At 43.5% G+C, this 11,040-nt stretch overlaps 2 protein-coding genes across 3 annotated transcripts; both read left to right on the forward strand.

Annotated features, from left to right (window-relative positions):
- Positions 1–35: 35 nt before the first annotated feature.
- ndufa11 (NADH:ubiquinone oxidoreductase subunit A11) lies at positions 36–3,470 on the forward strand. Its single transcript, XM_058073756.1, has 4 exons — positions 36–198; positions 659–751; positions 3,036–3,158; positions 3,290–3,470. Exons 1-4 carry the CDS (start codon positions 120–122, stop codon positions 3,400–3,402), a joined length of 408 nt encoding a protein of 135 aa, XP_057929739.1. The 5' UTR covers positions 36–119; the 3' UTR covers positions 3,403–3,470.
- A 34-nt stretch (positions 3,471–3,504) lies between these two features.
- slc5a9 (solute carrier family 5 member 9) lies at positions 3,505–9,845 on the forward strand. 2 transcript variants are annotated; one of them, XM_058073754.1, is made up of 14 exons: positions 3,505–3,700; positions 4,936–5,048; positions 5,124–5,195; positions 5,310–5,414; positions 5,476–5,640; positions 5,732–5,837; positions 6,996–7,076; positions 7,152–7,357; positions 7,430–7,565; positions 8,103–8,210; positions 8,288–8,438; positions 8,572–8,740; positions 8,883–9,098; positions 9,187–9,845. In XM_058073754.1, exons 1-14 carry the CDS (start codon positions 3,598–3,600, stop codon positions 9,469–9,471), a joined length of 2,016 nt encoding a protein of 671 aa, XP_057929737.1. In that variant the 5' UTR covers positions 3,505–3,597; the 3' UTR covers positions 9,472–9,845. The 2 variants fall into 2 exon arrangements, with proteins under 2 accessions (XP_057929737.1, XP_057929738.1); XM_058073755.1 differs by having other exon boundaries at positions 9,195–9,410.
- The last annotated feature ends 1,195 nt before the right edge of the window (positions 9,846–11,040 follow it).

Consider the following 11,040-nt stretch of genomic DNA (forward strand, 5'->3'; position numbering starts at 1 on the left):
CGCGCCACACTCCCATCCGGCAGGTGGCAATACTGCACTGTAAGCCACACAGTACTAAGTTTCTACTGTTCTACAGGTCTCGCGAGAATTGTAGTGCGATTGTCCTTGTTAAGTCAGTCATGGGCTATTGGGACGTTCCGGAGGGGACAGACTGTGTGGAAAAAACATGGATCACAACCAAGTTGGCCACGGCTTTGGGTGAATATTAACGAGTGTGAATAATATGCTAAATACTTCAAAAGCTGAGCGTCGCTCAATGACGTTCTGAGCTTGCAGCTAACGCTCTGCGCTAGCTAGCTGGTTAGCTTAGCACCATAATGTCAACACATAGTCTTCATGATATCCAACAAGGTGTTTATTTGCTTCATCTGGATGACATTTCGCTATGTGTGCCACAGTTTGCGTGATTAACATGAGCCACGTACTGTAACGGTACTACAGCATTTGTAGCAATGGTGTCCAAAGTGGGGCACGGGGTCCATTTTTGACACGTAGTTTTTTATTGGCCCTCAGCATATTCTGACAACACCACTCATCCATTATTAATGAGATATGTTAATATATATTCTGATGTAAAGAAAATGAAGAACATATACAGGAGTCAATAATTCCACTCCTACAGGCTCAGTTGTGTTTATCTCGTGTTATGTGTCTTCAGGCCTGGTAGGCACAGCCTATCACATGGTGGCTTTCCAGCCTGACACTGCAATGGAAGGTTTACAGCGGGCCGGGAACACAACTGTCACCATGGGTAAGTTATAGGAATGTCCGATAATATTGGCTGATATTATGTTGCATATAATTTCATATCGGAATTGGCTTTTCTGCCAATAATGACATTGGTGCGATGATGACACAGCAACCAGCTTGTTATCTCGGTTAGCGTCTTGCTGGTGATTAATTATTTCAAATTTTGCATTAGGACCGTATATACAACGTGTAGCTGAGTGTCTGAATAAGATGTCTGCTAATGTTTTTCTAGTTCAGCATAACAAATGCCAAAAAACAAAAGCCATTGAGCTTTGGAGGCAGTTGTTATTAGCCGTTCATTTTCTACCGCTTATCCTCACGAGGGTCGCGGGGGTGCTGGAGCCTATCCTAGCTGTCTTAGGGCGAGAGGCGGGGTACACCAGTCCAGGGTGTACCTCTGGACTGGTCGCCAGCCAATCAAAGGGCACATATAGACAAACAACCATTCACACTCACATTCATACCTATGGACAATTTGGAGTCGCCAATTAACCTAGCATGTTTTTGGAATGTGGGAGGAAGCCGGAACACCCAGAGAAAGCCCACGCATGCACGGGGAGAACATGCACACTCCACACAGAGATGGCCGAGGGCGGAATTGAACTCGAGTCTCCTAGCTGTGAGGCCTGCATGCTAACCGCTCGTCCGCCGTGCAGCCCCACACTAGGAACTTGACTCAGGTTAACATTACTCTGTTATAAAGTACAACATTGGTAAATAAGTAATAAAATAAATAAAAGCATGTGTTTGTCCGACGGCATCTAAAAAATTAAGGGTCTTAGAAAAATAGCTTCAATTCCCAATGAAAGCACTACTTTTGCGGTGGGGAAGTCTGATGTCATGACTTTTAAATTGTTGAGACAAACTGTTAAACGAACATGGCACTTTGTATATAACTTGTATTGCATATTGCGGTATTTGTGCAAACAGCGTTTATTTGTTTACAGTGTTTACACAGTAACAGAAGCATAATGTGTTCATTCATTACACAAGATGTGACCTGACATTAGTTTGAGGGAAGATTTGCTGCCAATATTGGTATTTTATGACTTATTTATTAACTTATTTACCTTTTTTCAGCCACAAGCAGAATATGAACTGAGACAAAATTTAATGGCAAAGTTGCTGAGAGCATTGCCAACAATTGCACTTTTGACCCCTGTGTTAGTGTGAACACACTACATGTTTTTGTTGTACAACTTCGACACACAACTGGTGTTTGGAAAACAAGCCATAAGTATTGTAAGTTGTGATCATGGTCAGGGCTCATAGCTCGGCCATGGCACAAATAAAACGAGCTAGCCAGATGCCGCCAGCCAAGCATGTAAACAAAAATGCCAGAAACCGGAATAGCACATTTTACAGACTATTATTCATTCTCCTGATTTAAAGTCAACTCGATGTGTTGCGTGACTCGTGTTCTCCATGATGACAGACGGTAAACATGGCTGTCGGCGCTTCACTCCCGCTATGCAGGGATCAGCCCCAACAAGCAAGAGGCAATCTACAAACGTAACAAGATGAACATCTGTAGCTGCTTAAGGGGTCGGGACGGCACATTAGCGATATGAACGAATAAAGCACTATTAAACACTAAAAATGCTGCAGAAAATATGGAGCTGCTGATATGAACAATATACTTGTTTGTGATATTGTGCTTAAAAGAAATAGCAATATTTTTTTAAATATTGATAATATTAGGGCAATTACTGCATATAGTATAATATTACTCAATGTGCCTGAATAGCACACTGTCACAACTCCATGTCTGTAAGGTGCCATATCAGGCACCATGCACCAGTGGCAAAACTGTTGACATAATGAAGGGATTACACAGAATGCCACAAACAAGTCGGAGCGTGTACCTGTCAACGGCATTGCCAGGAAAACAAGACGGCGTCAAGCCAACAACTTGTTTTGCAAACACAACTGGAACTTGTCTAATTAATTGTCATAATTAATTGTCATATATGAACCTGTCCTTTATTTCCTGCGGAGCCGCCTTGTACAAGCCGACCAGAAATGTTGCGTAGCTCAGCAGCAACAAGCAAGAGACTGGGGATGATAACTCGGCTCCTCTTTATTGAGTGCCACCTAGCGGCCATTGACCAAATCCATTCCTGCCACACTGATACAGTATATGTATTTTAGTCAATTCAGCCAATTTTCTTCTTGAAAATGCTCAATTCAGGCAAAAAAAAAAATTGAGTGTCATCATCTTGTGTATATAAACGTAATGACTAATAATGTTTGCCGACTGTTGACGTTTCCCTGTGTTGCACCAGCTGCTCTGGGGGCCATCTTTGGCATGGTGACGTGTCTCAGCGCTCAGGCTCGTGAGTCTCCGGACGACCCGGTAAACTACTTCATCGGGGGCTGTGCTTCTGGAATCTTCCTGGGTGCTAGAAGTAAGTAGCAGCAGGGGGCATTGCCTCCATGTCTAGTAAGCTAGTGACATGACTACATCCCTACAATGTTTCTCATTAAGTTACCTTTTTTCATCTGTGTAATGGCTGTTTATGTATGTTTGTGTGTGCAGCCCACAATGCCATGACAGGCACATCAGCGTGTTTGGGTCTTGGAGCGCTGGCCTACTTTTCCAAAGTGGCCAAAAAGGAAGGATGGACAATACTTACTTCTCCCAAACTATAAATATGTGTGCATGGATAACTTGATGTTGTGAATAAAGAGTCTGTTTAATAAACTTCTTCATCTTCTGACATGTTGTGACGTGTTGTGAAATTTGAGACACCCTGACATGCTTGTCTATCTGCTACCTCTGTATGAAGATCCTGGTATTGGTGCCGGCTGCAATCATACGCCGGAAGAAGCAGCAAGTGATTATTAATGATTAATCTCTTATTCTGCAGTCAGTATCAGCTGAAAGCACCTACACCCAGACTGGATGAACTGGTTGATTGGAGCAACATGTCTACTACTCTGTCCCAAGGTTTGTGGAAGTTGTCTTTGGTGGGGGAGAGGGGGTTCTGCTGAGGACCATGAAGAAGGAATGTCTCTTTTACCTGGGTCTGGACTGTGTTGCGTTCTCGGCAGGGAAAAGCCTCATTCTTGGCTTAAGTGGCGATGATTGTCAAGCCATCTCATGTCAAATGAGTCTACAAGGTGATCATCGGTCTTTGAGTTGAGACACGCCAACTCATGCGTGCAGAATTCAATAGTTCACTGGGCTTTAAAGTTGCCATACTGTGGTCCTCAGGTGAGGAAAATGGGTTTTCACCTAGATATCTTTAAGGCATGCTTTATGTCTTTTGCAGGGGGGCAATCTGCTGGTGGATGTGTCCTCAGGCAGCCATTTGTTGCGTTGGCCTGAGTTCAGGTGGCAATGTTTTCCTTCGTAAAACTTTAGTCCCCGGGCAACATTATTGTTCAAATTGAATTGGTTTCATTTGAAATGTAAAGATAGAAATCTAGATGTTTGATTGTCCCTCTTTGCGAACATTGGCGTCTCTGTGATTGCCAGCATTATGTGTTCATAGTCTGGCAGGCAATCGTAAAAGCGCAGTTAATGACTTATGACTTTCAGACAATGGTCGCTCATGATTGAGAAACTTGCAACTTTTGAACAATCTTCAGATCAAATTCCATTGTGATAAATGTTTATAACGTATCCTTGATGATAACCACCGTCCACAAGTTCAAGATTAATGTATGTTCTTCTTTTCTCTAATATTTTTCATGCTTTCTTTCAGCCTTTTGTTCTTGTGTATGTTTTGTTGTGTGTAAGTACTCAGAACATTTTCTTCAATGTTGGCAGGTCTGTTAGTGCATTCAGGCTTGGATAATGCTGGTTTGTGTGTAGTGGTTTGTACAGATGAATAAAAAATATTAGCAGTACTATCAATTTCAAGTTAGAGTAGGTGAAAACATTTCTGTCCCCTAAAAAGTGCATGCCAGAACATAATTGAGAACCAGTTGAGTTCTACGTTGTTACAAAAAAGGATCCAATCAACTGGCAGCATAATGTAGTCTGATGCACCAATGGCTCCTCTTTTGGATCTCCTGCCCACTCAATAGAATTATGCTACTGGTGGTTTTCCAATTGGTGCTAGTCCTTAACAAGGGCCAGGAAGCCATGGTTGGAGAAGATTTCCTCAAGCTGTGTGTCCTAAAGCACAACACAGACATATCTTTGAACATGCACACAAATGACATGTTTACTTCCAGCCAGCAGCTCTGCAGCCTCCACGGCATCACCTCTGAGTCCAATCGGCTTGGAGGCTGCTGACATTGCTGTGGTGGTGGTCTACCTGCTGGTGGTCATGGCGGTCGCAATATGGGTGAGCGCACACCCGCACTGTTATGTTTTCAACATTTAGGGCACTAACTGATGGTAACCTACATCTTGTCCTCAGGCGTCAGCGAGGGCCAATGGCAGCACGGTGGGAGGTTACTTCCTGGCAGGGCGCTCCATGACTTGGTGGCCCGTAAGTATGTGTTCAATGCTCTTGGCACTGGGATCACGTCCACGATAATTCCAAAGCACACATAGGAGACCAGTGGACTTCGTCAATCACACATTAGTGTTCAACACTCATCAGATCGGAGCCTCTCTGATGTCCAGTAACATTGGAAGCGGAGCATTTATCGGGCTGGCGGGAACAGGAGCGGCAGGAGGCATTGCTGTGGCTGGCTTTGAATTGAATGTAAGACAGTAGGATGACCTCCTTATTCTCCAACCCATCTGAACTGTGTGCATGTGTGTAGGCAGCTTGGGTTCTGGTGGCTCTGGGATGGATCTTCATCCCAGTCTATATTGCGAGTGGGGTGGTGACCATGCCGGAATATCTGGCCAAGCGCTTTGGAGGACGCCGGATCCGGGTATACATGTCTGTCTTGTCCCTGGTGCTTTACATCTTCACTAAACTATCTGTAAGAATCACACATACGTAAATACATACATTCATTACAACATGTGAACACATTGTATGTCATTGTATGTACATATGTGTGCATCTCCCAGACAGATCTCTTCTCAGGAGTGTTGTTCATCAAAGTTTCTTTAGGCTGGAATCTCTACTGGTCCACAGGAGTTCTGTTGTTGATCACAGCAGTGTACACTGTGGCAGGTATACGCACACATGGTGGACGGAATAAGAATGACAATGTTACTAATCCAGAGGCTTTACATACTAGAGCAGGGGTGCTCACACTTTTTCAGCATGCGAGCTACTTTTAAAATGACCGAGTCAAAATGATCTACCCACTACAAAAATGCAAAACATCTATTTATTTTCAAATGTATTGAGGATTATTTGTACGTACAATGTATGTTGATGTACCTTACATAACCAAATGAGCCAATATTGCAAAACACACATAATTAACTATTAACATTTTTTGTAATTACCTGAGTTTACTTTGATGACTTGCACTGAATTGAACCAGCCAGGGATGCATAGTCCGGACAGTAGCTGCTGATAGCCAGCCTCAAGCACACTTCCAAATGTTTATCAGTCATGGATAATATCCGTATCATAATATCCGTATAATATTCCATATCCGTATGGAAGTGATATGTTTTTTGCCTTTTTACTTGGTCCAGTTTTTGCCTTTTTACTTGGTCCAGCTCCTTCACTCGTTTTAGTGACCATAAACTTTAGCGAGGGCTTAAAATCTCGCAATTCGCCGGCTAGCTTAGCACTTTGCATCGTTGTTTACGCATGAGCGGTGACCTAAAGGTCAAAATTCAGTTGTCATATGATTGGTTGTCCTGTATGTCAATCAAGTAACGGGGATGGATGATAGGCTGACATCGTAAGTTCTGCTGCACTTAGAGACGTTGTTTGATTTGATTGGTCGCCCGAAGGGCAACATTCAGTTGTCATCTGAATGGCTGCCCTGTATATCAATCAAGTGACGGCATTGATGCTGGGATGATATTTTTTTAATGTCACGCCGCGAACAACCAGCGATCGACCAGTACCACCTCCGCGATCGACCGGTAGCTCGCGATCGACTTAATGAGCACCCCTGTACTAGAGGGTCCACAGCTGATGACCCATTTAGCCCATTGGTGTCATAGGTGTGTCGGGCAGAAATGCCAAGCCGACAGCCTGTACATTCAAACTGAAATACACACATTAAATACCACATTTATTGTATTTACACTTTTCCACCTCACAACCCCAGCGCTTACCTTTCACAGTAAAAGTCCACTTACTCAGTTAGTCATGTTTTCAGTTGATTTTTACTTCCATGTATTCTATAATGCTGACTTTGTGTAGGAGGTTTGTCAGCAGTCATCTACACTGATGCAATCCAGACAGTGATCATGGTGGCAGGAGCCTTAACACTAATGTTCATTGGTAGGACAAACACACACACATGCCCACACAGGAAGTCAAAATATGTATGTTCATGCATTGTTGTCATACCTCCAGCCTTCTCCAAAGTAGGTTGGTATGAGGGTCTGGTGGAGCGCTACATGGCTGCCGTTCCCATGGCGACAGTTGCCAACACCACCTGTCACCTCCCTCGCGGCGACGCCTTCCACTTGTTCCGAGACCCGCTGTCTGGTGACCTGCCGTGGCCCGGCCTCATCTTTGGTCTCACTGTGATCGCCACCTGGGTGTGGTGCACTGACCAGGTAACTCTGCTCTGTTCTAGGCCAGAATCTTTGGGTATTCTGTATTGGTAATGTGTGTGTGTGTGTGTTCAGGTTATAGTTCAAAGATCGCTGTCAGCAAAGTCATTGTCTCACGCCAAAGGAGGTAGCGTCTTAGGAGGTTACCTCAAACTTCTACCAATGTTCTTCATCGTCATGCCAGGCATGATCAGCCGAGCACTGTTCCCAGGTCAGCGTGTGTGTGTGTGTGTGTTCTACCTTCTAGATAAGGGGTGACCAAAGTGCAATTTATGGCACATTCTAAATACATATTCAAGCAAGAAAAAAAATGTGGGAAAAAATTGCAGTAACTTTACAAGAATAACGATCTAATAAAAATAGTAAAGAAAAAAAAAGAAGTAAGGATTGTAAAAAAAAAATAGTAAGAAGAATGTCAGAGTTGAAATTTAGGAAAAAATAATAAATTTGCAATTCTTGGAAAAATTAGGCTAGGAAAAGGTTTACTATTACAAAGTCAAACTATTATGACAATACAGTCGTAATAGTATGATAAGAAAGTAGAAATATTTGTGAAAAATGTATGAAATATTTCTCTAAATATAAAAATAGTTCTCTAAATATATATACATATGTATACATGGGTTGGTTTAAAGAAAGTGTTCCCCTTCTATTTTTTCAGTATATGGTATGGACACCCCTGTTCTAGATGTTTTATTAGTATGTACATATGCATATTCTGAGATAAGTTAATAGCGTGTGTGTGTAGACGAGGTGGCCTGTGTGGATCCACAAGTGTGTCAGAGAGTTTGTGACACTTCAGTTGGCTGCTCCAACATCGCCTACCCTAAACTGGTGGTGGAGGTCATGCCTGTTGGTGAGTAGTTCTCACTCACACATGCACGCACACGCACACGCACACACACACACAGTTGTGTATGTGTGTGCTTGCAGGTCTCCGTGGACTGATGCTGGCCGTGATTTTCGCTAGTCTGTTGTCTTCCCTGACGTCAATATTCAACAGTAGCTCCACCATCTTCACCTTGGATCTGTACCACCGAGCCCGGCCCACGGCCTCCGAGATGGAGCTCATGATTGTTGGCAGGTGAGGGTGTGGCTTGCCACAGGGAGACATAGACAGTGTGTGTGTGCAGAGTAGACGATCAAAGTAAGATGAAAAGAGTGTAAATATGCAGGATGCATATGTTAGTTGTGTTTGTCTTTGTGTGTACTTGCAGAGTGTTCATCCTGGTACTCATTTGTGTTAGCATCTTGTGGATTCCTGTCATTCAATCGGCCAACAGCGGGCAGCTGTTTGAATACGCCCAATCAGTGGTCAGCTTTTTGGCTCCGCCTATTACTGGTGTATTCCTGTTGGCCATCTTCTGGTCACGTGCCAACGAGCAAGTAGGTCTGATATGTCAATCGTTCTGGTTTATTTATGGCCATAGGCAAAATGTGTTGTGTTCCTAATGAAGTAGCCAGCCAGTCGGTAGAATTATATTATTTATATATATATATATATATAACATAACATATTCTGGGTCAGGGCGCATTCTGGGGCCTTATGGTGGGGCTGGTGGTGGGACTGATTCGAATGATCCTGGAGTTCTCCTATGAGGTGCCACCCTGTGGTGAACCGGACCAACGTCCCGCCATCCTGACCGAGGTCCACTACCTGTACTTTGCAATCCTCCTCATGGTGCTCACCTGCCTGATTGTGGCTGCCGTAAGCTTGGCCACGCCCCCGATACCTGCACAGCACGTGAGCAGTACCTCTTGTTCTTTCTCGGGTTTATTTGGCTGTTCTTAAACTGCATCCTTGGTTTGTGTCTGCTGGGGGTGGGGTCCAGCTGCACAGGTTGACCTGGTGGTCCAGACACAGCAAGGAGGCTCGCATCGATCTGACCGATACCTTGATAACCTCTGACTATGCACGTCCATCTGCGTCAACCTCCTGTTGGCGAAGGGCGGTTATGCAGCTCTGCGGGCTGACTGGTGCCGGGTCCGTTTCTCCTGCTGCCGAGAGCCCCAAGCTGAACTCCCTGAAGGAGGCGCCGCTGTGGAGAAACATCTGCAACGTGAATGCTTTGTTGCTGCTTGCCGTCAATGTCTTCCTGTGGGGATACTTTGCCTAAATGGGCTCGGATGGCTTGGGTGTGTTTTAAAAAGTCAGTTTATCACAGGGCCACCTACTGGCCAAAAACAGGGTTTTAAGACTTCATATTTCCATGTTACTATTGCTTGAAATCTACATTTGAAGTTTTCAAATGACAAAGTAGAAGCAGGGCTCAGTTGGACTATTTATTACCTTTTTTTTTCTAGAACACCATGCTAGCGTGCATTTCATGACTCACGTTGAAATACTTGAAACTACTACAGAAATTAACTTTTCAAATACATTCTAAATGACTGACATGCACCTGTATATTTCAAGTTATTTATCTACAGTTTCATAAGGTGTGGTTCAAAGTAGTCTTTATTCAATAACATGCTAATTTGAAACATTAAAAAACGGAATTGGCTTTTGGATATTCTGATTAAATTATATTGAATAAAGTTCGTAATCTCATCTAAATGACTGATCAGATCGAACTTCATTGGTTTCTACCAGACCAGAGGTGTGTACTTGAGTCATGTGACTCAGACCGAGTTACATTTGTGATGACTTCAGACTCAACTTGTATGTCATCAAAGACTTGCAACTTGAATTGGACTTAGATGTTACTGACTCTGGCATTGACTCAGACTTTATTGACGACTTTACAGAGAGTCATTGAGTATATGTGCGTCTTGACAGAGAGTCCGCCATGATGGTAAGTATGGTTATGGGTTTTGGGGTGCCCCAAGGTTCTATTTTAGGTCCTGTCTTGTTTTGACTGTACTTGCTGCCAATGCACTGTAAACACACATTTTCCTTCACGTAGTCACTCACTGCATGGACATTGGACGGGTGGTTAGCGCGCAGGTTAACCCAAGTTCGATTCTACCCTCGGGCATCTCTCTGTGGAGTTTGCATGCTCTCCCTGTGCGTGGTACTCCGGTTTCCTGCCACATTCCAAAAACATGCATGCTAAGTTAATTGACAACTCCAAATTGTCCAATGTGAGTGTGGTGTGGTATGATTGGCTGGCGACCAGTCCAGGATGTACCCCGCCTTTCGCCCCAAGGAAGACAGCTGGGATAGGCTCGTGAGGACAAGTGGTAGAAAATGAATTAATTAATGAATAATCACTCACGCTATCATTACTAATCTTTTCATTATTTTCCAAAAGTCTGGACCAAATAAAAATAAAATATGAATTGGAAACTAGTCATAACAAGTATTTGCTGTACTAATGACTCTATGAGCAGGGACAAATCACATTTACATGTTTTTACTGGTTTTGGGAGGGGCTAGATGGCCGCCAGTGTTGTAGGAGCTGGTGACCAACCGCCAACCAAGAAGTTTGTCAACCACTGAAGTGCCGCCAGTCTGGTTGATAACAGTTTATATGGTAATTAAGTGCACAAATTTGATTCCTTAGCAGCATAATATTTCTACTTGCAGTGTGAAAATATTTCACCACAATGTCAATTATGTCATTTAACCGTATATCAGCATATCCGGGAGCATGCAAATAAAAAGGACAGATGTCCCTTAATGCTAACATATAGTAATGCCGATAGAAGACGGCTTTTCAGAAGCCAACTTGGTCTCCTAAGTC

This window comes from Doryrhamphus excisus, chromosome 5, assembly GCF_030265055.1.
Source record: "Doryrhamphus excisus isolate RoL2022-K1 chromosome 5, RoL_Dexc_1.0, whole genome shotgun sequence".
Lineage (NCBI taxonomy): Eukaryota > Metazoa > Chordata > Actinopteri > Syngnathiformes > Syngnathidae > Doryrhamphus > Doryrhamphus excisus.

Bases quoted from the DNA above. Each gene is read 5' to 3' on its own strand.
- ndufa11 (XM_058073756.1), top strand. From the start codon at position 120: ATGGGCTATTGGGACGTTCCGGAGGGGACAGACTGTGTGGAAAAAACA. The intron at 752-3,035 runs GTAAGTTATAGG...GTGTTGCACCAG, and splicing joins GAACACAACTGTCACCATGG to CTGCTCTGGGGGCCATCTTT. The intron at 3,159-3,289 runs GTAAGTAGCAGC...TTGTGTGTGCAG, and splicing joins AATCTTCCTGGGTGCTAGAA to CCCACAATGCCATGACAGGC.
- slc5a9 (XM_058073754.1), top strand. From the start codon at position 3,598: ATGATTAATCTCTTATTCTGCAGTCAGTATCAGCTGAAAGCACCTACA. The intron at 8,741-8,882 runs GTAGGTCTGATA...ATTCTGGGTCAG, and splicing joins GGTCACGTGCCAACGAGCAA to GGCGCATTCTGGGGCCTTAT. The intron at 9,099-9,186 runs GTGAGCAGTACC...GGTGGGGTCCAG, and splicing joins CCCCGATACCTGCACAGCAC to CTGCACAGGTTGACCTGGTG.